This window comes from Trypanosoma brucei, chromosome 7 (genome assembly GCF_000210295.1).
Source record: "Trypanosoma brucei gambiense DAL972 chromosome 7, complete sequence".
In the NCBI taxonomy this organism is placed as follows: domain Eukaryota; phylum Euglenozoa; class Kinetoplastea; order Trypanosomatida; family Trypanosomatidae; genus Trypanosoma; species Trypanosoma brucei.
Window position 1 is genome coordinate 562,594 of NC_026740.1, and position 27,451 is coordinate 590,044.

Consider the following 27,451-nt stretch of genomic DNA (forward strand, 5'->3'; position numbering starts at 1 on the left):
AGTTTGTTGCTCAGCATCAGCGGTGTTGTTGTTCACACATCGTTGCCGCGTCTTAATCACACCACCATAAATAGCATTAACATATATCATCTCCCATGCCATGTTACGAGAAAAGGTATCCCAATCGGAAAAATACCTTGCAATGTTTGTCATAAATTCCTGTAACTCTGAAACACTTGCTTCTTTCCTGTAATTATCTGTTATTTGAATAAGCACAATAGTCTTTGAGGCAACTCCCAGTTGTGGAAAACCATCCCGCATATCCGCAACCCTTCTAGAGCAATCTTCCACAAAGAAAAAGCCATCCACAAAAAGCTCACTCTCCTCCAATGACCTGTAGAGCACTTTGTATTTACAGTTTCCAATTGCATTCTGTCCAGCTTCTGGCAAGAACTTTTGTTCAAAAATTTGAAACTGTTGTGGGGTCATATCTTTCAGGATGCTACGCTTGTCTTCCGTCTCTCCGAGTCTTCGGAGGTAGTTCAAATGTTTTGTGACCACACAAAAGACTCCAGGAAAGAGAAGTGAAACCAAAGCCCTTGTTTCAAGCGAGTAGGCTCCGACCTTACCGTATACGCTTTCACTATGTTTCTCAACCATCAGTGTTGCAACAGTTGAAAACAGCGTACAGAGTATCATATTCCCAATGGCAACTGATAGAGGTCTACAGTGGTATGATTCGAGGTTGCCATATCCGCTCCCCTCCCGTACAATCAAGACTAAACTGTGAACCACTTTTTCACTTTTCCACGTAAAATATTTTTCCAGAATCGTTTCATACTCTTCTTTCTTCTCATTTTCTAGGCTTCTTAGGTAATCACTGATATCCTGCAGCCGGTTGGTGTAACTTTGCTCGCTGAAAACATAACGAGGCAGCGGCCCCACAACGTCAACACGTCTCTCCACTAACCTCCACTCATCCTCTAGTTCTTCCTTAACCTTCGCACGAACATTTTCATCGAGAGTCGTATAGTTGGGAAATAGGGACAATTTCTTCCAGGCCACAAACGCCTTAATGTCACGTACGTAATCGCAGTTTAAAATCACATTCCAACTTAAATAGTCCTTCTCCCAATCTTCATAATAGTATATATCCGGAGTGTTGAGTGTAGTTATTCCCCACCCAAGATATTGGGTCTCATAAGGCGGAGTCTCATCAGGTCCATCAGTATCAAAAATAATATGCCCTCTTTTTTTTAAACGCATTTCTTTAATAACATTAGTGACGTCTTTTCTCTTGTACAATACAACCCTCCCTTCCTCATTCCCCTTCTTGTTGTATATAAGGTAGGCGTCCACATCCGTGAAATACACAACGACATCAAGCATTCCTTCATGGAAGTGAAGTAGGGAATGAAGTAAAAATGATCCAACTCCACATGATTTTCCAGTCCCTGGAATACCAATGACAATGTGTGTTGGTGGTGTGCTCTCTGTCTTTTCCACCCACCATTCATTTAATTTTTGTTGTATTATATACCACACACGCATCATTTCACGACGGATGTAGACATTATTGTCCATTATACCACTTTCATCATTGATACCTAATTGAAACGTAGCTGATGGCCAACCCATCTTTGATGTAAGGACAAAGATCTCCAGGCCAGTGGGTCTCTCCTCAAGTTCCGCATCAACTTCACAATGTTCAGGAGTTATATCCACTTCTTCTTCCGTCCATATGTGTTGTGGTCTTCCAAAGAATACCTTCATACCGAGTGGCTCTTGATTATAACCTGACATCACATAACTCCACTTCGCATAATACAGAGACTCATATAACTCCTCTTCACGAGATTTCCTTTTTCCAGTTACCGATGGATTCTGCATCTGTCGTCCACCTTGTTCCTGCACTTCACCTTGTGCACGATTAAACCGTTCGTTAAACACATTCTGAGTATTTCCCATATTGCCGTTGTTTTGAATCATTCCTATCTCAAAATAATAACTTTAAATAGGTAATATTGCGTTACTTTCTGAACATATGTGTGTGTGTGTGTGTTAAATCAAATAGTAAAATGAAGGGAATGATGTGTACACACTATCAAGCAACACATATATACAGTTCATGAATATCATAAACTAACAGAACAAATTATAACCTCTCCTTACAGTTAAACCCCTTAACAACCCCTTGCATATATTGAATAGTGATGTTCAATCAATTAAATATTCTGTATGAAAGCATGAGTAATAAGATTTTTAGATATGAGAGATAACAAACACGAAATCCTAAGTGAAGAATACTACTATTTCATATAATATAATATGTATGCATATAGTATAATATGTCATACTTTTTGAAATAATAAACAATAGTATTAATAATGAGATAAACAGAATTTACAATAATAGATTATACATTGCACACGTAATAATGAGGACAACGTATGTCACAAAGGTTCTTAATTATAACATCGAAAGAACATTAACTCAAAGCATCAGCATATATGCACATACAAACTGTTATTCATTATAACATCTTGGCTCCATCCCACAATATAGACGACAATGTTTGAGTGTAAACCGTAACATACAAAACCCAACACAAATATCTTCTGTACTGTTAAATATTGGGATGGTATCTCATCTCATTATTAAACACTTTCAACATTATCTTGTTGTCTCCTTGTTTGGGAACTCTCATCTGTGACACTAAGGAATATGTGAAGATACTAAGATCATTTATTTTTTTATTTCCTAGTTGCATTTGCAATTGTTCACATATTCTTTCAGTACACGCAAAAAAATTGAAAGTTTAAGGAAAATTGAATTATGAGAATAAGGAAACAAAGGATAAATTTTCTGTGAACAATAAAATATTATATAATATCTCAAATCTTCTGCAGTGATTCACCACATGTGGAAAATATATGCAATAGTTACATAACACTGACAACACTGAATAAAGGAATATATTCAATATAGTCAATATAGTCAATATATTTAATGCAAATATTACATGGAATATAAGAAGTGTAAGGAATCAAAGGAATATAAAAATAAAATGTAATGGAGAATGATGGAAACTGAAGATACATCTATGTGAGCATAGCGTTGTGTGAGTAGAAATCATTTGCATATTTTATCTTAATCTTTCCCTATATTGTACTCACTCACTCGTAAAATTTAATCATGGAAATAAAGTTTAGGGAATAGTAAAGTTGTTCTTCCACTCGCATCAAGACACAAATACATGCTTTCTGTCATTGGAAATCATGTGTCTTTATTAAATTGTAGTATCCAATAATGAAAAAGAAGTACTCTATTACTATATCACTCATCATTTCCTACATCCCTAAATATATCGCATATTGTCACTATACATATTCTTTTTATTTTTCATATACCATACAACAATCATATATTATTTACTTCCTTTCTTTAAACTGATGTTGTAATGTTCCTTTTGGAAGATACAAATAAATAATTGAACAAATATTAACACAAGAGTAATAATAGAAGAAAAGAATTACCTTAAGGAAACTACATGGAACTTCCATTATATAAGATACTACACTTCATATAAGTGGTAAAAACGTAACAGTGGTTGTATCTTTTATTTGTCCTCAGTGTATCGGCAATCCTTCAGTAGACACTGCTTTGCAACTGATTTCTTTTATGGATTAAGTTAGTCAGCAGTGTTGAGACAGGTTCCCCCGCATGAGGAGTGAAGGGACAAAACAATATTCCTACCTTCTAACCTATTGAACAAGAATGTCTCAAACAATATCATTTGTCCCTATTTATTTCTGCAGATGCAAATGCTATTGATGGGTGAGATACATCTAAACAGCAACGGATATAACTATACTCATACAGTGTTTCTTTGATTTCTTCTCGTCACCACAGTTCTGTTGGGTTACAAATATATACACAGCACTCCACTTTGTGGCTATAAGTCTCTTTAATATTTGAATGAAATCCTGCCTATCGCTACTGCAATATTTCACACTCTGTGAGGGACACTGATATTTGCTTCTTTCGTCCATTTCATATTTTGATAGTTATGTAAATATCTTATGTGCAATCCATCTCCTTTCCAAAATAAATAAAAAGAAAGATAAAAGCATAAGCAATTATCGACATAAAAACTGGAATGAGTCTCTCGGTTACACGTCGCACGCTTCTAACATATAGACATGCTGCATGTAACCTATTTTTGTTGTTTCATTCATGTGTCAGTATGATAAAATGAAAATAGTCTCATGTTTCTCCTTGTGCTTTTGTATTGCATAAACTACTGGACTCGTCATCTCTTCCACCTATTCATCACACAGGAGTTATTCACTTGCTTTACATGTAGCATATAGTAAAAATACAAAATATCAAATTATTAGATTAATACTTCACTATAAGCAATAAAGCTTACTTGATTTTGTTTATTTCATTTATATCTGAGTTGAATTACATATGTTAATTGAAATTATTCCACTACTCAAAGATACAAGCACTTTATTGATATATATATATATATAGAGAGAGAGAGAGAGAATGGTTTTGAGACACACCACATATCAGTTCTTCAACATTACATATGTGTAAATCCATATTTACAAAAGGTACAGCTTTTGAATATCTGCATAATTATTTGAAGTATTATTATCTAATGAAATGAACAGTAGATGTCACTGAAATGCAAATAGTAATAATCCTCTGAAAGGCATAAATACTGTTTCATACAATACTCTAAAGTACTGCAGCGCTGTGCCATGAATACTTCCACAGAATATACAACAACTAATGTGCGATAGTTAGTCATAATGATGCCTTCCATGTGATGAACTCTGCAATACAAATCATACGTTGAACAGAAACTAAAACATTAAATACTAAATATAAATACATGGGGAAGTGATGTAAAATATAAGAGGGTTTATGTACGTCAAGAAAGTTTCATTAGAATACAATAATAGTTTTGAATTTTATTAAACAACTTAAAGCTTAACCACATGTGTGGAAACAACAATCACTTCACTATAGCATTTGTAGATTAGTGATTGTTACTGAAATAAATGAAAAAAACAAATGAAGTAAATATGGCAAGCACTGCATCCCATATTCTGTATTCATCACTGTGTGCTGACGCGTTTGAGTAGCTTTGCCCATTGACAGAAAAAAAATAATAAATAAATGAAATCTCTTCTTGCATCTTGTACAAGTGTATTTCAACAGAACAAAGACGTAAAAGAAATTTTATGCTTAATATATTTACTCATTTATTTGAAGGAAAGGTACAATAGCCAAAAAACTATAAAGGTGCATGTGAGTTATACTTCATTGTCAGATAAAGTTAACTTCACAACCCTCCTGAAACACAAAAGGAAAATTAAAAGAATTGCAATGAAGAAACAGAAGAAATACAATATGTTTTTTCCAACCTCTAACATGTTATATGTAAAAGTGACGAAATGGTCTTCACAATAGGATGCTACTCATGACCTCATTTCCGTGTGAATGCTGGTGCATCTCGATATTTTCTCTCTTCATGATACGCTATTATAAGCTCTTTCTGTATCTTGTTATCAAATGTTATTTGATACTGGTCAATACCATCCCAAAATACTTGTGTTTCCTCAGTTTGTTGCTCAGCATCAGCGGTGTTGTTGTTCACACATCGTTGCCGCGTCTTAATCACACCACCATAAATAGCATTAACATATATCATCTCCCATGCCATGTTACGAGAAAAGGTATCCCAATCGGAAAAATACCTTGCAATGTTTGTCATAAATTCCTGTAACTCTGAAACACTTGCTTCTTTCCTGTAATTATCTGTTATTTGAATAAGCACAATAGTCTTTGAGGCAACTCCCAGTTGTGGAAAACCATCCCGCATATCCGCAACCCTTCTAGAGCAATCTTCCACAAAGAAAAAGCCATCCACAAAAAGCTTACTCTCTTCCAATGACCTGTAGAGCACTTTGTATTTACAGTTTCCAATTGCATTCTGTCCAGCTTCTGGCAAGAACTTTTGTTCAAAAATTTGAAACTGTTGTGGGGTCATATCTTTCAGGATGCTACGCTTGTCTTCCGTCTCTCCGAGTCTTCGGAGGTAGTTCAAATGTTTTGTGACCACACAAAAGACTCTAGGAAAGAGAAGTGAAACCAAAGCCCTTGTTTTAAGCGAGTAGGCTCCGACCTTACCGTATACGCTTTCACTATGTTTCTCAACCATCAGTGTTGCAACAGTTGAAAACAGCGTACAGAGTATCATATTCCCAATGGCAACTGATAGAGGTCTACAGTGGTATGATTCGAGGTCGTCATATCTGCCCCCCTCCCGTACAATCTTCACTAAACTGTGAACCACTTTTTCACTTTTCCACGTAAAATATTTTTCCAGAATCGTTTCATACTCTTCTTTCTTCTCATTTTCTAGGCTTCTTAGGTAATCACTGATATCCTGCAGCCGGTTGGTGTAACTTTGCTTGCTGAAAACATAACGAGGCAGCGGCCCCACAACGTCAACACGTCTCTCCACTAACCTCCACTCATCCTCTAGTTCTTCCTTAACCTTCGCACGAGCATTTTCATCGAGAGTCGTATAGTTGGGAAATAGGGACAATTTCTTCCAGGCCACAAACGCCTTAATGTCACGTACGTAATCGCAGTTTAAAATCACATTCCAACTTAAATAGTCCTTCTCCCAATCTTCATAATAGTATGTATCCGGAGTGTTGAGTGTAGTTATTCCCCACCCAAGATATTGGGTCTCATAAGGCGGAGTCTCATCAGGTCCATCAGTATCAAAAATAATATGCCCTCTTTTTTTCAAACGCATTTCTTTAATAACATTAGTGACGTCTTTTCTCTTGTACAATACAACCCTCCCTTCCTCATTCCCCTTCTTGTTGTATATAAGGTAAGCTTTGGCATCCGTGAAATACACAACGACATCAAGCATTCCTTCATGGAAGTGAAGTAGGGAATGAAGTAAAAATGATCCAACTCCACATGATTTTCCAATACCAGATATACCAATGACAATGTGTGTTGGTGGTGTGCTCTCTGTCTTTTGCACCCACCATGCATTTAATTTTCGTTGTATTATATACCACACACGCATCATTTCACGACGGATGTAGACATTATTGTCCATTATACCACTTTCATCATTGATACCTAATTGAAACGTAGCTGATGGCCAACCCATCTTTGATGTAAGGACAAAGATCTCCAGGCCAGTGGGTCTCTCCTCAAGTTCCTCATCAACTTCACAATGTTCAGGAGTTATATCCACTTCTTCTTCCGTCCATATGTGTTGTGGTCTTCCAAAGAATACCTTCATACCGAGTGGCTCTTGATTATAACCTGACATCACATAACTCCACTTCGCATAATACAGAGACTCATATAACTCCTCTTCACGAGATTTCCTTTTTCCAGTTACCGATGGATTCTGCATCTGTCGTCCACCTCGTTCCTGCACTTCACCTTGTGCACGATTAAACCGTTCGTTAAACACATTCTGAGTATTTCTCATATTGCCGTTGTTTTGAATCATTCCTATCTCAAAATAATAACTTTAAATAGGTAATATTGTGTTACTTTCTGCACATATGTGTGTGTGTGTTAAATCAAATAGTAAAATGAAGGGAATGATGTGTACACACTATCAAGCAACACATATATACAGTTCATGAATATCATAAACTAACAGAACAAATTATAACCCCTCCTTACAGTTAAACCCCTTAACAACCCCTTGCATATATTGAATAGTGATGTTCAATCAATTAAATATTCTGTATGAAAGCATGAGTAATAAGATTTTTAGATATGAGAGATAACAAACACGAAATCCTAAGTGAAGAATACTACTATTTCATATAATATAATATGTATGCATATAGTATAATATGTCATACTTTTTGAAATAATAAACAATAGTATTAATAATGAGATAAACAGAATTTACAATAATAGATTATACATTGCACACGTAATAATGAGGACAACGTATGTCACAAAGGTTCTTAATTATAACATCGAAAGAACATTAACTCAAAGCATCAGCATATATGCACATACAAACTGTTATTCATTATAACATCTTGGCTCCATTTCACAGCATAGACGACAATGTTTGAGTGTAAACCGTAACATACAAAACCCAACACAAATATCTTCTGTACTGTTAAATATTGGGATGGTATCTCATCTCATTATTAAACACTTTCAACATTATCTTGTTGTCTCCTTGTTTGGGAACTCTCATCTTTGACACTAAGGAATATGTGAAGATACTAAGATCATTTATTTTTTTATTTCCTAGTTGCATTTGCAATTGTTCACATATTCTTTCAGTACACGCAAAAAAATTGAAAGTTTAAGGAAAATTGAATTATGAGAATAAGGAAACAAAGGATAAATTTTCTGTGAACAATAAAATATTATATAATATCTTAAATCTTCTGCAGTGATTCACCACATGTGGAAAATATATGCAATAGTTACATAACACTGACAACACTGAATAAAGGAATATATTCAATATACTCAATATAGTCAATATATTTAATGCAAATATTACATGGAATATAAGAAGTGTAAGGAATCAAAGGAATATAAAAAATAAAATGTAATGGAGAATGATGGAAACTTAAGATACATCTATGTGAGCATAGCGTTGTGTGAGTAGAAATCATGTGCATATTTTATCTTAATTTTTCCCTATATTGTACTCACTCACTCGTAAAACTTAATCATGGAAATAAAGTTTAGGGAATAGTAAAGTTGTTCTTCCACTCGCATCAAGACACAAATACCTGCTTTCTGTCATTGGAAATCATGTGTCTTTATTAAATTGTAGTATCCAATAATGAAAAAGAAGTACTCTATTACTATATCACTCATCATTTCCTACATCCCTAAATATATCGCATATTGTAACTATACATATTCTTTTTCTTTTTCATATACCAAACAACAATCATATATTATTTACTTCCTTTCTTTAACCTGATGTCGTAATGTTCCTTTTGGAAGATACAAATAAATAATTGAACAAATATTAACACAAGAGTAATGATAGAAGAAAAGAATTACCTTAAGGAAACTACATGGAACTTCCATTATATAAGATACTACACTTCATATAAGGGGTAAAAACGTAACAGTGGTTGTATCTCTTATTTTGTCCTCAGTGTATCGGCAATCCTTCAGTAGACGCTGCTTTGCAACTGATTTCTTTTATGGATTAAGTTAGTCAGCAGTGTTGAGACAGGTTCCCCCGCATGAGGAGTGAAGGGACAAAACAATATTCCTACCTTCTAACCTATTGAACAAGAATGTCTCAAACAATATCATTTGTCCCTATTTATTTCTGCAGATGCAAATGCTATTGATGGGTGAGATACATCTAAACAGCAACGGATATAACTATACTCATACAGTGTTTCTTTGATTTCTTCTCGTCACCACAGTTGTGTTGGGTTACAAATATATACACAGCACTCCACTTTGTGGCTATAAGTCTCTTTAATATTTGAATGAAATCCTGCCTATCGCTACTGCAATATTTCACACTCTGTGAGGGACACTGATATTTGCTTCTTTCGTCCATTTCATATTTTGATAGTTATGTAAATATCTTATGTGCAATCCATCTCCTTTCCAAAATAAATAAAAAGAAAGATAAAAGCATAAGCAATTATCGACATAAAAACTGGAATGAGTCTCTCGGTTACACGTCGCACGCTTCTAACATATAGACATGCTGCATGTAACCTATTTTTGTTGTTTCATGCATGTGTCAGTATGATAAAATGAAAATAGTCTCATGTTTCTCCTTGTGCTTTTGTATTGCATAAACTACTGGACTCGTCATCTCTTCCACCTATTCATCACACAGGAGTTATTCACTTGCTTTACATGTAGCATACAGTAAAAATACAAAATATCAAATTATTAAATTAATACTTCACTATAAGCAATAAAGCTTACTTGATTTTGTTTATTTCATTTATATCTGAGTTGAATTACATATGTTAATGAAATTATTCCACTACTCAAAAATACAAACACTTTATTGATATATATATATATATATATATAGAGAGAGAGAGAGAATGGTTTTGAGACACACCACATATCAGTTCTTCAACATTACATATGTGTAAATCCATATTTACAAAAGGTACAGCTTTTGAATATCTGCATAATTATTTGAAGTATTATTATCTAATGAAATGAACAGTAGATGTCACTGAAATGCAAATAGTAATAATCCTCTGAAAGGCATAAATACTGTTTCATACAATACTCTAAAGTACTGCAGCGCTGTGCCATGAATACTTCCACAGAAGATACAACAACTAATGTGCGATAGTTAGTCATAATGATGCCTTCCATGTGATGAACTCTGCAATACAAATCATACGTTGAACAGAAACTAAAACATTAAATACTAAATATAAATGCATGGGGGAGTGATGTAAACTATAAGAGGGGTTATGTACGTCAAGAAAGTTTCATTAGAATACAATAATAGTTTTGAATTTTATTAGACAACTTAAAGCTTAACCACATGTGTGGAAACAACAATCACTTCACTATAGCATTTGTAGATTAGTGATTGTTACTGAAATAAATGAAAAAAAACAAATGAAGTAAATACGGCAAGCACTGCATCCCATATTCTGTATTCATCACTGTGTGCTGACGCGTTTGAGTAGCTTTGCCCATTGACAGAAAAAAAAATAATAAATAAATGAAATCTCTTCTTGCATCTTGTACAAGTGTATTTCAACAAAACAAAGACGTAAAAGAAATTTTATGCTTAATATATTTACTCATTTATTTGAAGGAAAGGTACAATAACAAAAAAACTATAAAGGTGCATGTGAGTTATACTTCATTGTCAGATAAAGTTAACTTCACAACCCTCCTGCAACACAAAAGGAAAATTAAAAGAATTACAATGAAGAAACAGAAGAAATACAATATGTTTTTTCCAACCTCTAACATGTTATATGTAAAAGTGACGAAATGGTCTTCACAATAGGATGCTACTCATGACCTCATTTCCGTGTGAATGCTGGTGCATCTCGATATTTTCTCTCTTCATGATACGCTATTATAAGCTCTTTCTGTATCTTTTTATCAAATGTTATTTGATACTGGTCAATACCATCCCAAAATACTTGTGTTTCCTCAGTTTGTTGCTCAGCATCAGCGGTGTTGTTGTTCACACATCGTTGCCGCGTCTTAATCACACCACCATAAATAGCATTAACATATATCATCTCCCATGCCATGTTACGAGAAAAGGTATCCCAATCGGAAAAATACCTTGCAATGTTTGTCATAAATTCCTGTAACTCTGAAACACTTGCTTCTTTCCTGTAATTATCTGTTATTTGAATAAGCACAATAGTCTTTGAGGCAACTCCCAGTTGTGGAAAACCATCCCGCATATCCGCAACCCTTCTAGAGCAATCTTCCACAAAGAAAAAGCCACCAACAAGGGGCTTACTCTCTTCAAATGACCTGTAGAGCACCTTGTATTCACAGTTTCCAATTGCATTCTGTCCAGCTTCTGGTAAGAACTTTTGTTCAACAAGTTGAAACTGTTGTGGGGTCATATCTTTCAGGATGCTACGCTTGTCTTCCGTCTCTCCGAGTCTTCGGAGGTAGTTCAAATGTTTTGTGACCACACAAAAGACTCTAGGAAAGAGAAGTGAAACCAAAGCCCTTGTTTTAAGCGAGTAGGCTCCGACCTTACCGTATCCCATCATGAATTCAAGGGATGACATACTTTTCGCAACAGTTGCAAACAGCGTACAGAGTATCATATTCCCAATGGCAACTGATAGAGGTCTACAGTGGTATGATTCGAGGTTGCCATATCTGCTCCTCTCCCGTACAATCTTTATTAACGGTTGTGTGAAATCATTACCTTTCCATTCAAAATATTTTCCCATCATCATATCATAGCCATCTCGTCTATTACAACTGAGACGGCTTAGATACCTTATTACCTCCAACTCACGACAGTTACCTCGATTACCGAAAACATAACGAGGCAGCGGCCCCACTACGTCAACACGTCTCTCCACCAACCTCCACTCATCCTCTAGCTCTTCCTTAACCTTCGCACGAGCATTTTCATCGAGAGTCGTATAGTTGGGAAATAGGGACAGTTTCTTCCAAGCTACAAACGCCTTAATGTCACGTACGTCATCGCAGTTTAAAATTATCCTTGTTTGTTCCAGGTTCTTCATCCAGTACTTGTAGCGAACTCCATCTGGGGGTGCGAGGACAGTCACACCCCAAACATTTCTTGGGATCTCATAAGGCAGAGTCTCCTTAGGACTATTAATATCAAAAATAATATGCCCTCTTTTTTTTAAACGCATTTCTTCAATAACATTAGTGACGTCTTTTCTCTTGTACAATACAACCCTCCCTTCCTCATTCCCCTTCTTGTTGTATATAAGGTAAGCTTTGGCATCCGTGAAATACACAACGACATCAAGCATTCCTTCATGGAAGTGAAGTAGGGAATGAAGTAAAAATGATCCAACTCCACATGATTTTCCAATACCAGATATACCAATGACAATGTGTGTTGGTGGTCTCTCTGTCTTTTGCACCCACCATGCATTTAATTTTTGTTGTATTATATACCACACACGCATCATTTCACGACGGATGTAGACATTATTGTCCAATATCCCAATTCTCTGATATAAACTAATTAGACCACCTTGAAATCTATCTGAGGGCCAACCCATCATTGATGTAAGGACAAAGATCTCCAGGCCAGTGGGTCTCTCCTCAAGTTCCGCATCAACTTCACAATGTTCAGGAGTTATATCAACTTCTTCTTCCGTCCATATGTGTTGTGGTCTTCCAAAGAATACCTTCATACCGAGTGGCTCTTGATTATAACCTGACATCACATAACTCCACTTCGCATAATACAGAGACTCATATAACTCCTCTTCACGAGATTTCCTTTTTCCAGTTACCGATGGATTCTGCATCTGTCGTCCACCTTGTTCCTGCACTTCACCTTGTGCACGATTAAACCGTTCGTTAAACACATTCTGAGTATTTCCCATATTGCCGTTGTTTTGAATCATTCCTATCTCAAAATAATAACTTTAAATAGGTAATATTGTGTTACTTTCTGCACATATGTGTGTGTTTGTGTGTGTGTGTGTGTGTGTGTGTGTTTGTGTTAAATCAAATAGTAAAATGAAGGGAATGATGTGTACACACTATCAAGCAACACATATATGCAGTTCATGAATATCATAAACTAACAGAACAAATTATAACCTCTCCTTACAGTTAAACCCCTTCACAACCCCTTGCTTATATTGAATAGTGATGTTCAATCAATTAAATATTCTGTATGAAAGCATGAGTAATAAGATTTTTAGATATGAGAGATAACAAACACGAAATCCTAAGTGAAGAATACTACTATTTCATATAATATAATATGTATGCATATAGTATAATATGTCATACTTTTTGAAATAATAAACAATAGTATTAATAATGAGATAAACAGAATTTACAATAATAGATTATACATTGCACACGTAATAATGAGGACAACGTATGTCACAAAGGTTCTTAATTATAACATCGAAAGAACATTAACTCAAAGCATCAGCATATATGCACATACAAACTGTTATTCATTATAACATCTTGGCTCCATCTCACAGCATAGACGACAATGTTTGAGTGTAAACCGTAACATACAAAACCCAACACAAATATCTTCTGTACTGTTAAATATTGGGATGGTATCTCATCTCATTATTAAACACTTTCAACATTATCTTGTTGTCTCCTTGTTTGGGAACTCTCATCTTTGACACTAAGGAATATGTGAAGATACTAAGATCATTTATTTTTTTATTTCCTAGTTGCATTTGCAATTGTTCACATATTCTTTCAGTACACGCAAAAAAATTGAAAGTTTAAGGAAAATTGAATTATGAGAATAAGGAAACAAAGGATAAATTTTCTGTGAACAATAAAATATTATATAATATTTTAAATCTTCTGCAGTGATTCACCACATGTGGAAAATATATGCAATAGTTACATAACACTGACAACACTGAATAAAGGAATATATTCAATATAGTCAATATAGTCAATATATTTAATGCAAATATTACATGGAATATAAGAAGTGTAAGGAATCAAAGGAATATAAAAAATAAAATGTAATGGAGAATGATGGAAACTGAAGATACATCTATGTGAGCATAGCGTTGTGTGAGTAGAAATCATGTGCATATTTTATCTTAATCTTTCCCTATATTGTACTCACTCACTCGTAAAATTTAATCATGGAAATAAAGTTTAGGGAATAGTAAAGTTGTTCTTCCACTCGCATCAAGACACAAATACCTGCTTTCTGTCTTTGAATGTGTTGATTTTGGTGTCTGTGTGATAAGGCCTGTTTTCGTAATAGTTTTCGTCGGCGTTTTATCACTCTGAGAATAAATTTTCTCTACGTAGGTAAAATTTTTTTTTTGTATTTCTAGTTGGTGCTGGAGAAAAATGTTAAAGTGGAGTTCGCAAATTATGGGTATTAGGTGGAAATGGTTATGTGTGTGGGGTGAGCATCAGTTAGAGTTTCTTAAAATTAAAGGAATTTTGTGTTACCATTCCCAGGAGTGAAAAACATACAACGTTTAAAGTTTTTTTTTCTTGATTGTTTACTTCTCTGACACCGTTCGCGTTGGTAATTTAGCCCTCAGGTGGTGCGGTTGCGGGGTGATCTTGTCGTTGGGAGGGTTGGTAGGAACAACAGTTTCCACAATGTGCTGTGGAGCACGCAGCTGCGCGGGTAAACTAACACTCCGCCTTCGCTAATCCAATATGTACCGTTAGGTTCGTGCTCACCACCAAGGTAATCGACGACGGTTTGGCTGTTTAATCGAACATATGGAAGCGAGAAGCCCAAAATAATGGGTTGGTTGATTGCCTGTCCGTTGGCTCGAGATACTGATAGTGTAACTCTTCTTCGGGGTGGATGCCACTTTCCGCACGCACAGTAACGTAAAAGTGCTCCAACAGCATCTGGTTTTGTTCACAGTGAAGGAACGGAAAACTTTCTACGGCCACGGTGATGTTTGGATCTTCGCTAGAGTGGTTGATGAGATCGACGAAGGGAACCAGTGCGGGCCCACCAAATATATCAGCATGTGTGGGGACGTCCACGCATCGACTGCTGCAAATTGCATGGGCTCGCTTCATTGTTTCAATACTAATGGGTACCCCAACGCTCCGGGCATCGACACAAAGCTGCGTGATAATTTCTGCATTTATTCTTTCAATCGTTCGCAGGTGTCCATACAATTCGGTTCCGAGGGCGTGGTTCATACTAATATCATCCGGCCTCTCCACAACAATCCACTCCAAATACTCCCTTAAATCACTAGGACCATGCGACATGTGGATTGCACAGAGAACTGTGGTTAACGCACTTTCCCTCGAATACTCTACCCTAACCATGCCCTCAGTTGTGCTATGAGATGAAACAGCTCTCATGAGAGCGGGGCCGTAGTGGATGTGGTTCGAAATGTTGGGCGCCACACACAAACAGCACGGGACGCTGCAAAGCACTTCACCCGCCTCTATTCCATAACGCCCAGGGCAACAAAATAAACCATGGACGGGTTTGTCAGGTTTAAGGCGCCTTACCAGTTTGGGATGGGGAACGATACCCATACGCTGAAGGATCTGGCGCCACATATGGTGGCCACCACTAAAGGACTAGTGGACCTTCCGTAGTTGTGAATGAGTAAAAACAAAAAAAAGAGGTCAGGGGAAGCATGGCAGATGCATGTAAATGGGTATTCTGAAGCTGGATCCACCTCTCCTATGGGGAAACCCTGCAGACCTGACGAGCGTGACAACGACAAACCTCCCCCTCGCCGACACAGAAAAAGTTGTCACGTACCCACCGAGACCGCCCAAAGCTTAACAGTCCATAACATTCAGGCACTTTTCGTTGTATCGGTAAGAAAGAAAACTAACGAGTTTCCCTCTCCCTCCAAGAGGTTATTTTGCTCCAAGGGTTCTGGAGTTTCCTGAACTCCTTGCCGTCATCTGCAGACGGAATGTAAAACTCAAAGGGTGGTTTAACCGCTTGCAGGTGACGATACGCTTCCCCACGCTTTGCCTTCTGGACAAAGAACAATCGCAACCGTCGCACACCATTATTTAGACCCCCCTCCTCGCAGACAAATTCACCGGCGAAGTCATGCAGTACTCGCGCAATTGCGACGGTATTTGCATGCTCGCCATTCACCACGATAACGTGAGCTGCTACCAATTTGTCTTCCTGGCAAATGCGCTCCATGAAAAATAACGGCGAGTGCTGCTCAGGTGTCGCTATTGCTACGCTTAGCAACGGATCTGGAAGCTTAGTTTTGGGTGTCCTTGTCAGTAGGCATCCACGGCGGGGCTCAGAATCGACAGACTCAGAATTTATGTGATAGTAGTGGCACATGTTGTGAACGATGGCTCGCTTAGGGGCGGCCATTGCACCCAAACACATGACCCCTTCGCAGCCTACCACGAAGGTATGAAGTATCCTTTCAAACTTCCGTATTTGTTCTACATCGGTCAATGCAGCTTCCCAAAGGAAGACGGAGTACTTGATCGGTGGATGCGGCTTTATACGCTTCGAGAGGATTTCAAGACGCTGCACAGCCAGGCACTCCGCATCGCACTTAATCAAGTAGCGCTGCCCCTGGTGTTCTTTCTTGAACTGAATTAATTTCCCACACGAAACCTGAACAACTCGACGGCGGCATTCGCAGTGTAGCTCTTCAACCACGATGCAGACCGGGCAGTTTGCCGATCCATGACATTTTGACGCACATGCATGACCACAGACATCTTGAATTTTTCCACATGGTTGTCCACAGGGTCGCTGTTCATCAACACACGGTCCGCCGTGACAAAACCGCACACACTTGTGACCACAAGATAATTGCTTACCACACTTGTACGTGCACGTTGTAGACTCGGCGCTGCAGGGAACGTTTCGCACAACCCGGTGTCCACCGGCGCAAAGTCGTTCAACTGGAAACATACATGGCGGGCAGTCACCGAAGTGACAAATATGACTACCTGTCGGGTGGCCGCATGGCAAAGGAACGCTACATGGTCTATTGCATTGTGGTGGCTTAGTTCCGCAAGGCTGCGGGGGCATCAATTCCTCAGCACCGCATCTGCATAGTAGGCGTTCGGAGACTACATTGGGGCATGAGGGGCACGGACCACGGTGGCACAACTCCATGCAATTGTGGCCACAAGAAAGTTTTTTGTTGCACACCTGCCGGCAACAGTGCGCATCAGCATTATTTCCTTTACGTGCGGGACAACACCGCGCGCGACATTGGTGCTTCCCGCAGGAGAGAGCAGCCTTACACACCTTGTTACAACGAAAACTACGCCGCATCAGACAAGGAAGAGTGGCCTGCGTCTTTCCACACGAACACGTCGCTGCGACCTGCTGCTGGCATGGTTCACAACCTCCCTCGTGGCATTTGGCATCACATTTGTGTTCACCGCAGTCCAGCCAACGCCCACACACGTTGCCGCAAACTGGCACGGGGTCACTGCATCGCGTCCTGACAACCACCAGAGGTACTGAGCCACAAGGACACGTTGCTACAACACTAGGGTCAGTCTTGCAAGGAGGACATGTGCCCTCGTGGCACATTCTTTCACAGTGGTGGACCCCACATTTCAATTCCCTGCCACATACCTTTCCGCAAGAGAAAACGGTGGAGCCGCACCGCATCGGCCTGACCTCCGACCCGCAGTGGCACGACGTGGTGGACTGCTTTGAGCAACCGCGACACGCCCCGTGGTGGCACTTGTCTGGACATAAGTGCTTTCCACAGGATAACATCTTCCCACAAAATCTATCGCATGTTTTCAACGGGTCCGGTTGACCACACCTCCATGTGTACGAGGTGGAGCCACATCCACACGAACCGGGGCCGGATACGGCACTACACGGCACGCAGGGCCCCGGGTGACAAGGCAATGGACAACTATGCGGGCAGTTGTTGGGGCGGGCCTTTCCGCACGTCTCTCCACAGCTATGGGGTGTGATGTGGGGATCATATTTTGGATCTCGCACCTTGCCACAGAAGCAGTAATATTTCAGTTCAGACCGCTGCACAACTTGACAGTGTGGGCAACGAAAAGCATTGCCATCCCCACTTGCATCCTCTTTTGCCCATCGCTTTATGCAATAGAGGTGAAAAATACAGTAGCAATCTCTACACGAGAACACAGCCTTATCATGACGTATTTTGTTTAAGCAGTTGGCGCACTCATACCTTAGCGACTTGAGTTGCTCAGCGATACCATTGATCCTCTGTACAACCGCATCGTAACTGCTGCCGTCCTGATCGCCTGCACTTGAACAGTTCATGCGAGTCACACCCCAGCAAATCTAAAGAGTAGCGCCGAGTTGCAGTGAAAATGAAGGAAGGAAGGAAAAGAACACTTACACCGCAGGTGAACGGAGAAAGGCATGCTATTTCCCTGCATAACGTCATCCGGCAAACACCCATGTTGGTTGGGTCTGCCACCTCCTTTTTCCCCTTTTACTCTCTCATCCTCCTGCGTTCGGTGGGTTCACCAAACGGTGGCAGAAGAAAAAAACCGAAGTGACTGCGAAGCTTCACCGAAAATTTCGCGCCAGCGGTTCACAGGTATGTAATCAACCGCAAGTAATGAAACGAAGAGAACGAATACAAAAAACAGTCGGTAAAAGCAAACGTATCCTCAAATCCGATACCAAATAAGGCACACCGTACACTGTATTTAGACTCGAATACCACCACCCATCTATACCTGAGCTTGCCTCGTCTCATTGGCCACCTTCCTGCACATCTTCATCTTCACGATCATAAATGCAGCGAAGTGCCTGCTTCATTGTCTCTTGAGCTGGTCGTCTCTCGCTGCTTTCATCATTGCTTTCGTCTTGGTCCCTTTGGAGAACGTCAGCTACTAGGCAGCGAGAGGTGTTGAAAGGCGCGTTAAGTACGGCGTGAAGTCTTCCCGCTTTCTTTTGCGCGAAACCCGGCAGTTCCGTAAGTTGCTCTGCCGTCGCAGTCAGAAGTCCTGCAACTGATCCGAAGCTGTTGACAGCACGAACAACGTCATTACGAGTCATTAGTTGCGGTGTTTGCGTTAATGCATCAATGAGTAGCTGCATCGGGGTACTATCCCTCCGCACACCCACACAATAATCCGCGGTAGCAACGTTACTATCTGATAAACCTTCCAAATAGGCAGCACATTCCTCATCTGTCCAAAAAAGCATGACACCACAACCTTGTTCTACGCTGCAGTGCAAGTTAAGCCATGCGAGGATATCAGGTCGAACCTCTTCCGACACTACTCGGAGAAGAAGCACAACACAACGCCACGAGGCACCAGTATGAGTCTTCAGAACACTGAGTTGTTGTGACACTTTTGTCCTTCGCGCCGCATCCGACAGGTCGCCGGCATCATCAACGAAGACAACACAAGTTCCACCGCACAGGAAGTCATATGTGGGGTCATCTGCTTCTTCAATAACGTAACGATGCCGCTGCATGATCCGAATGATGTTGTCACCACGCAGTGCGCCGACAACTTTCACCACGCCCCGTGGGAGGGGAGGCATTTCTGTACTAAAGAAACCTAAAACACGCACTGTAAATGAACGTTAGCATTTATAAGTGTTTTTGTTATTGTTGGGAGCCACTCGAGGGAAGCATAAGGGAAAAGAAGGAGCGCGAAACACTAACAGGAACATCCATTCATCCCTCCATTAAAGTAGAATATTGTAACGGCGAGAGGTGTCTACACAACCACAGAAAGTCGCAACAGCGCAACATAATCTCCCCCCATTCCTTCCTCTCAGCGAATTGCGAGGAAATGTGGCTACTTAAGACGGTGCCACTCACTGTGGTTAAACTTTTCCACGCACTTCCCTACCTATATATTATTATTATTTTTTTACTTTTTTAATGACAATAATAACAATAATGATAGCATCAGCAGCATAAAAGGTGCAAGTGGAGCGCACGAGTGAAAAGAGGCACTACGTCGATGCACAGTAAAATAATTAAAAACACCTTAATCCTTTCGTCACTTTTTTTTTTTAAAAGTTTTGCTACTGTTTTTACTGCTACCGCTACCCCTCCCTTTTCTCCTTTCTTTCTTGCCTTCTTTTTTACTTCGCGTTGAGGGGTAACGATCACTGCGCAGTACACCCAACGCTTGTCGTCTCCTGCTCTTCCACATCGTTCTCCAATTCCTGGCGAAGATGATCCAGTTCCTTTCTAGACACATAACACTCCTGAGCCATATCGCAGTGGCTGAGGTCCACGCTCCTCGGCGCCGGAAGGGCCTGGCGCAATATTTCCACTTGAGCTTCCTCAATCCTTTCGGGAAAACTGACGGCGAATTTAATAACTAGATCTCCAAACTTTCCTTTACGACCGCGTATCGGCATACCTTCACCCAAAACAACCTTCCTCTCACCCGGCCTAGTTATTTCCCCACGCTCCCGTCGCACTACAAGTTGCCTACCATCGAGGTGTGTCAGTACGAGCTGGAAGCCACAGAGAGACTCCGCTAGTGAAATGGTATGCGTATAAAGAAGGTCGTCTCCCTCCCGCTCGAATCGATCATCCTTCATTTGCTCAAGAACAATTACAATATCACCTGCAGCATCAGCAGCAGGCTGATAGCTGCCCTCACCGTGGAAAACAATCTGCTCCCGATGCTCCATTCCAGGCTTCACTACAACAGTCAGAGAGGACTCCACTTGGTTTACGCGCCGACCATCGCATACAGGACATATGTCACGAGGATCCATTCTCCTGCCTTCACCACCGCATGCATCACAAGGCACGGTCACTTGTTGTATCATCATCCCCATCTGGCGGGCTAACATACGCCGGCCGGCCCCACGACACGCCGTGCAGGTAACATTTTTGCGGCTCTTCGCTCCTCTGCCATCACAGCCCACACATGGGGTTGTGCGGGTATGGGGAATTTCAATACTTCTCCCATTGTACAAATCCTTTAGAGTGACGGGAAGACCGTGAACGGCGTCCTTTGGTTGCCGCCTGCGACCGCGACCGCCACCTCCGGAAAACATATCACCGCCAGAAAAAAAGGCGTTGAACACATCGTCCATATGGTCCGAAAAGGCAAACATACTCGCAGATAACACCTTCCTTATCGACAAAATTCCAACCACCGGTGACGGTGATTAGTAGACTGATAGCCTTTTAATTGAATGAGAAAAGCGAAATAATTTCGAAGTAAGTTAGAAAGGAAAAAATAACACCTGGTAGAATCGCACATTCGCATGCACGGTAACACAGTGACGATATAAGGGTAGGTAACATAAAGAGACGAGTTACCCCTGTAAAATAGTCGATAGGTAAGTGACGCCGCTTCGCTCACCATTCAATTGACGGTTCACATGGTGCACATTTTCTTACCACACCTCGTCGCCAGTCCGTTATCTCCGCTCTGCGAACATAACACACCTCTTCTTTTTTTTTTTTCTGTTTTGTTTTCAGTGCTGGCCGACACGCCTCAAATCTTGACGAACAAGAAGGTTCTGAAGAGTCCTGCTGCCTCAGCCTCGTCTGGTGATAACCGCAGCCGCAAGTGGCCATCACTATCGCGTCTTCCCCCGTTCATCGATGCATCCCGAAGTTCCTGTCCCAATGCTGAGTTATAGTGCATGTCGCCGTACTCCACAAACCCAAAAGATTCCACGAGCTGAAGGTTATATGCCCCACAGAGGTTGACAAAGCGGTTCCACGGCACCACGTATTCGGGCATCTCACTCACGCTACTCTCAAACGACACCGAATATTCCACTCCAAATGAGTCATTAGGAACCGCATCCGTGGGAAATCGCACAGTGTAGATTCCGTTACCGAATGTTGTCCCATACTGTCGCAGACGACGTAGTAGTTCAGTGTCACTTACCGTAGTTCCAATGAATATGCCACCACTCTTCAAAGTGGAAGAAACGGCTGAAAGGAACACTCGAACTCTTTCCTCGTTGCTACAACCGTAGTGAATGGAAAACTGACACGATACAACATCCAACTTCCCGCCATCATGGCACTGTTTCAGGAACTCCTCAAGCTTGGTAACCAAAGAACCCTTCTCATCGAACACATCCAACACACAGAATTGGGCCCGTATCCCAGGAGGGTTCTTGTCGTGAGGAACAACCTTTATACTTAATCCCTTGGTAATGGAGTAGCGTGCAGCAGCCTCCGCCACCGCTTCCAAGCAACAGTCCGTCATGAACAGCAGCTTCGGTTGGTGAGCCCTCCACTTGTGAAGGTCCCCACCGCGACCCGAACACAGGTCAGCCACCACCATACCATCGTTGTCGAACTCACCGCCCTTATTATTTGACCTCAGGTAAGAAACAGAGGTGCTAATCAGTACGCCTTTTATCCAGTTGTTGTAATGCCGTAGAATGCTACGATTCTTTCCCGTTGATAGTTCCTTCGTTTTGCAAGCGTAATGTGCATTTACTTGCTCCACTTGTAAAGCTGCAGGTCGCTCTACTCCCTGTAGGTGCAGTGGTATGACTCTTTCAGGAGTCTCAGCTGACTCTGGCGAAGCGCTGTCGACCCCTCGCTGAAGAAGCCACTGCAAATGGTGAATGACACCCACACATGTCGACCTCTTGTTGTCCCCATTAGGTTGCATTGACGCAATATTCCACCGCCCCGTCCCGCCGTTAAATACTGCCTCCACTGTGAAGTCGGACCACGCACAGCTACCACCGGCATTAGCAAGCGCTATATATAGGTATTCCCTCAGCCGTGATGTAGGATCCTCTGCAGGGCAAGCAAAACCAAAGCCTGTGCACTCACTAACCTTGCAGTGGATGCACGGCACATGCGCCTTCTCCGACGGTAAGCGTACGCCCCAGTAAAGGTGAATTTCATGCTCACCCTGCGCCTGCAGTTGTGTGGCACGGAGCGTAAACTGGCACCTCTTTTTTTCGTGCTTTTCCTCGACATCTTGAATCGCAGCCGTACTACCCCTTTCGCCGCCGCGATTAACCATATCGGCTGCGCTCTCCAATTCATGCACCTTCTCAGACGGAAGTGACGTATCGTTAAGCCCAATGAGGTCGAAAAGGGTGCTAAGAGTTATGTCCTCCACTAGGCTTTCCATCACCGAAATAATGGTTACAATAGAGTTGGCTTCGGCTTTGTCATTGCGCAGGCGTTCAATAGACCAACACTTCTGCACCCGGTCAAATACGCACTCTGCCACTACAGAGCCTCTGGTGGGAATGGGCAGGGAAAACGGGTTGAGTAGACTCATTTTGGAAGAAAGACGCACATGACCACAGCTGTCAGGTTGGTGTCCGAACCTTTTCTTGCGGAAGAAGGAGTCAACCACGAAGAAGTTATTTTGTCCTTCGAACGCTGTTAGGCTCCAGTCGACGGAAAGCATGGAGGGCCACTTCCACTTGAGCTGCGTCTTGCTGGCACCCTGTAAGATATCGAACTTCTCTGGAGTGAAAATAAAACCATCACTCTTCGTCCACCCGTAAGGGCCATCGTAGAGATAGACCACGCCACCTATGTGGTTGGCGCTCTCTCCGCATCGAAGCCGCAGAACACAGTCGCCGAATTTATTCAAGGGAAACATTTCCTTCGCGAAGATGCGCAGTAGCGGTACCCCAACTGTCCCACGCTGGAACTCTTCCATGGGTTCAATAATGTCCTTCCTGAGTGCTGCATGCCGCGCTGATGTGTGGGCTCGTGTCAGCACCACATCACGTGGGGCACTTTCGCCTACTATGACATACCGAAATACATCAAAACATCCAAGAAGCAACCTCGCAGACCCCTTTTGTATGGGGACCATCAGCTCTGCATCAACCACAAAGGAATGGAGTGAGGGGACGGCGTGCTCCTCCAGCAAAAGATAAGCGTAGTCCATAGATCTGTCAAAGCAGTATGCCATGTGGCGCTTCCCAATGAGCCGCTCAGCTCTAATGACGTCACCACCTCCTTGTGACGACGATGAACCATTTTCACAACACCTCAGAGCAAACAACTCAACGGTGCCATAAGATGACTTCTCATGCCATCGTTCCACAGCGAAGTGACCGAAAGAAAGGTGGATTTTCTGGTGTAGGTCACCCACTTGTGCGGTGTTTTCTTGGCACAATTGTTGCCTAGCTTCCTCCAAAGCCACGACATCATCCAACCGTCCTACGTGTTTGAGAAGGACATCACCGCCATTCTTGTCTTCAATACTCCAAGAGGGGCCTAAAGGGGCAATCAGCGAAACGAGTACAACTCGCGTGCCATCGCTTTTCTCTGTAACAAAATATGGTGCAGACCGCAGCATACTCGCGTGAGACTTTCGCAAGGGTGAACACAACGGCCCCATGAATTCACCCACACGAGTGCCGACGACAGCTTCAGCCGCGTGTGCATAAATAAATTTGGGAACACCTGATGAAGCAGGCGAAGTCGGAGCGTTATTCGCAGTTCGCTTTCGTTGGAGATTACGCGACACTAAATTTCTGTACGCCTCCACGAAATCAACAGCGGGTGCGACTTCACTTGCTTCTGAGGGAACTGGTGAATGAACTGCCTTAACAAACTCCTCGTCTACGGGTATTAACAGCGATCGGCCAAAACGCCTTTCAGCGTATTTGTGTAGATCCGAAAGTGAACTCGTCGATTCCATTCCCCTCCGAGTGACTATTCCATACAATAATGCACGTGGCGTAAGGGAAGAAAAGAAAAATACGAAAAAAGAAATAGTACAGAGAATTATAAAGCAGCGATGGCAACATAGAAACGGGGGAATCAGAGATACAGGTGGAGTATCCGCTAGAGATTATTAAGAAAGACGAAAAGGATGCACAAGCACACACACCTACACACACACACACATATATATATATATATTTTCTCGAGCATGACCAAATGGTGATAATTTTCAATGGAAACAGAAAAAAATGAAGGAGTCATTTCAGTTATAAAGTTGGAACCACTAATTCACCCCGCAACAATATTTCTTGTGAAGGGCAATCGACAGGTTTTCAATGGAGGAAAATGTGAGAATAGTCACTCATACATTTAAAAACAAGGAGATATGACAATATCAAAACTCCACCCTTCTTTAGTAAAAAAAAAAAATAAATTATGACTTGGGGTGTTTCTGTTAGATTTGCTGCTTATTGTAAGCGTTGCTGAATCTCGTAAAAACTCTTTCCATTTTTTTTTCATTTAAACTTCACTCAGTTGGATCACATCATTGTAGCCTCTTTCCCACATTATATTACATCACGGTGCCGCTGTGCGGGAGTAAACTTATTGTTCTCATCTTTCTTTTAAAAAAAAAAAAACAAAAGTAGGATCAAAAATAAATAAAAACAATCGAATATAAACCCCAAACGGGTTCTTTCCGCTCAGATATTCCTCAACAAACCATCAAAGAAGAAAAAATGAACGGGAGGGGGAAAAAAAAAGAAAAGAAAATTAACATTCGAAACATCCGAAAATAAAATGTGCGGGGACATGTTAATTCGTGAGATAAATGTCGTCGAATACGTGGTAACGCGCTCACACATGCATATATTTATTTATTTGCTGATGAATACCTGAGCAGAGGCTTTAAAAATTAAAAAAAAAAATTTAAAAGAAAAAAACACGGGAAAATAAAATTAATAAAAAAAACTCATCAAGCGGGAAAAGAAGGCATCTCTCCCCCTCATCCTTTTATTTTTTTTATTTTGTGTGTGTGTGTGTGGGGGGGGGGGAAGTTATTGAAAGGAGGAGCACATCGTTTCCGTGAAGATCAGCAAAGGTAAAACACACGCGCGAGGGGGAAAAAAAACAAGTCGGGAAACCCCCGCCCTAAAAAAAAAAAAAATTAAGCAAAATAAACGTAATAACATTAATCAAAATAATAGTAATAATAATAATAATTATTATTATTATGAACAGTAAAATAAAACAAAAAGCAGCAGGGGCCAAATGCACGTGAGAGTGCACATAATGGTTGTATATTCAAAAAAAAAAAACTTTTGTTTAATTTTTTTTTCTTTCCATGTGCCGTCACCTTCGTCCACTTCCCCGATTCTCCTGTTCGTCCCCTTCCCTTCCTTTCGCATATGCATATTTTGTATATAAATACATGTTTAAAGATATGAAAATAAACACAGTCATTTATAATAATCTCCCTTGGTTTTTTTTTCGTTTAATCTGATGTCATTTCTCTTTCTTTTTTTAAAAAATATTAAATTATATGCTCCTCCCCACACCAAATCACTCACAAAAACGTGACAATACCGTCATTATAACAAGCAATAACTATTTTTATAATCGGCATAACTGTTATTTCTCTTTTTTCTCTAATTGTATCTTTTTCTCTTCCTTTCAGATTCAATTGATTTAAAAAAGGAAGAAACATGAGCATATTTAAAGAATGAAAAAAAAAAAAGAAGGAAGGAAGGAAGGAAAACGGCGGAAAAAAAAACAATTTAGAATTATCATATTACTGTTATTATTTTGCATTGTTGGTAGTCATATTTTTCAGTACTGCATTTGCTTAGGAGTAACTGGGAATAATTAGACGAGAACCACCAATAATAATAATACAAATAACCGTAATAATAATAATAATAAAATAATTTTTATCATAGCGTCAAAGCTAGTTTTTTCTTTTTTGTGTGTGTGTGTGTATGTGCCATGGAAAAATTAAGAATCATTAAACAAAATAAGGAGCAACAGTGGAAATAAAAAGAAAAAAAAAGAAAACAAACAACAATAGCGACGAGACACATACACGGCTCTAAATATGTTTAAACATACGTACGAATTCATATGTATAAACGTGCGAATACAAACACATGAGTGTCATCATGTTGGAGGTTATCGCAAAAAAAAAAAGTTAAAAAGAAAAAACAAAACAAAACAAAACAAAATAAAAAAAAAACAGAATAAAAGGCGCAGAAACCCAAACAAGTGTTAGTTTAGTCAACCAACCTAATAAGAGATATACAAAGTTAAATAAATAAATAAATATTTATTTATTTAAATGCACTTACAAAGATAAGTGCCCGCATATGCGCTCAAAAACCGAAATTCATTTCGTATTCATAAAATATACGCATACGCAAAAAAGAAGAAAAGAGAATACAAAAAAAAAAAAAAGAGAACAGAGAGAGACAGGGAGAGGAGGAAAAATAAAAACAAAACAAAACAAAAAAAGAAATCTGAAAGCCTAATTACGTTAATGATGATATACATAAATACATAAATGAATATATACGAAAAGATTTAAAGGATCAAGTTAAAGAAATAAGTGTAAAACAGTAAGATGGAATGGAATTGAAAAGGAAAAAAATTAACAATAGTAATTAAAT

At 40.2% G+C, this 27,451-nt stretch overlaps 9 protein-coding genes across 9 annotated transcripts; 1 reads left to right on the top strand and 8 right to left on the bottom strand.

Moving 5' to 3' along the window:
• TbgDal_VII2190 (retrotransposon hot spot (RHS) protein, putative,(fragment)) lies at positions 1-1,929 on the bottom strand (the record flags this gene model as incomplete). The annotated part of the gene is made up of 1 exon (XM_011776233.1): positions 1-1,929. A coding segment is annotated over one exon (1,929 nt), but the record flags the coding sequence as incomplete, so codon positions are not given.
• Positions 1,930-5,443: 3,514 nt separating this feature from the next.
• TbgDal_VII2200 (retrotransposon hot spot (RHS) protein, putative) lies at positions 5,444-7,507 on the bottom strand (the record flags this gene model as incomplete). Its single annotated transcript, XM_011776234.1, has 1 exon — positions 5,444-7,507. The coding sequence occupies one exon, from the start codon at positions 7,505-7,507 to the stop codon at positions 5,444-5,446; it is 2,064 nt and encodes a 687-aa protein (XP_011774536.1).
• A 3,517-nt stretch (positions 7,508-11,024) lies between these two features.
• TbgDal_VII2210 (retrotransposon hot spot (RHS) protein, putative) lies at positions 11,025-13,091 on the bottom strand (the record flags this gene model as incomplete). The annotated part of the gene is made up of 1 exon (XM_011776235.1): positions 11,025-13,091. One exon carries the CDS (start codon positions 13,089-13,091, stop codon positions 11,025-11,027), a length of 2,067 nt encoding a protein of 688 aa, XP_011774537.1.
• Positions 13,092-14,913: 1,822 nt separating this feature from the next.
• TbgDal_VII2220 (hypothetical protein, conserved) lies at positions 14,914-15,735 on the bottom strand (the record flags this gene model as incomplete). The annotated part of the gene is made up of 1 exon (XM_011776236.1): positions 14,914-15,735. The coding sequence occupies one exon, from the start codon at positions 15,733-15,735 to the stop codon at positions 14,914-14,916; it is 822 nt and encodes a 273-aa protein (XP_011774538.1).
• A 280-nt stretch (positions 15,736-16,015) lies between these two features.
• On the bottom strand, positions 16,016-18,439 carry TbgDal_VII2230 (hypothetical protein, conserved; the record flags this gene model as incomplete). Its single annotated transcript, XM_011776237.1, has 1 exon — positions 16,016-18,439. One exon carries the CDS (start codon positions 18,437-18,439, stop codon positions 16,016-16,018), a length of 2,424 nt encoding a protein of 807 aa, XP_011774539.1.
• A 441-nt stretch (positions 18,440-18,880) lies between these two features.
• On the bottom strand, positions 18,881-19,681 carry TbgDal_VII2240 (DNA repair protein, putative; the record flags this gene model as incomplete). The annotated part of the gene is made up of 1 exon (XM_011776238.1): positions 18,881-19,681. The coding sequence occupies one exon, from the start codon at positions 19,679-19,681 to the stop codon at positions 18,881-18,883; it is 801 nt and encodes a 266-aa protein (XP_011774540.1).
• A 35-nt stretch (positions 19,682-19,716) lies between these two features.
• On the top strand, positions 19,717-20,028 carry TbgDal_VII2250 (hypothetical protein, unlikely; the record flags this gene model as incomplete). The annotated part of the gene is made up of 1 exon (XM_011776239.1): positions 19,717-20,028. The coding sequence occupies one exon, from the start codon at positions 19,717-19,719 to the stop codon at positions 20,026-20,028; it is 312 nt and encodes a 103-aa protein (XP_011774541.1).
• A 229-nt stretch (positions 20,029-20,257) lies between these two features.
• Positions 20,258-21,226, bottom strand: TbgDal_VII2260 (heat shock protein DNAJ, putative; the record flags this gene model as incomplete). The annotated part of the gene is made up of 1 exon (XM_011776240.1): positions 20,258-21,226. The coding sequence occupies one exon, from the start codon at positions 21,224-21,226 to the stop codon at positions 20,258-20,260; it is 969 nt and encodes a 322-aa protein (XP_011774542.1).
• Positions 21,227-21,612: 386 nt separating this feature from the next.
• On the bottom strand, positions 21,613-24,765 carry TbgDal_VII2270 (mRNA cap methyltransferase-like protein,putative; the record flags this gene model as incomplete). Its single annotated transcript, XM_011776241.1, has 1 exon — positions 21,613-24,765. The coding sequence occupies one exon, from the start codon at positions 24,763-24,765 to the stop codon at positions 21,613-21,615; it is 3,153 nt and encodes a 1,050-aa protein (XP_011774543.1).
• Positions 24,766-27,451: the final 2,686 nt, after the last annotated feature.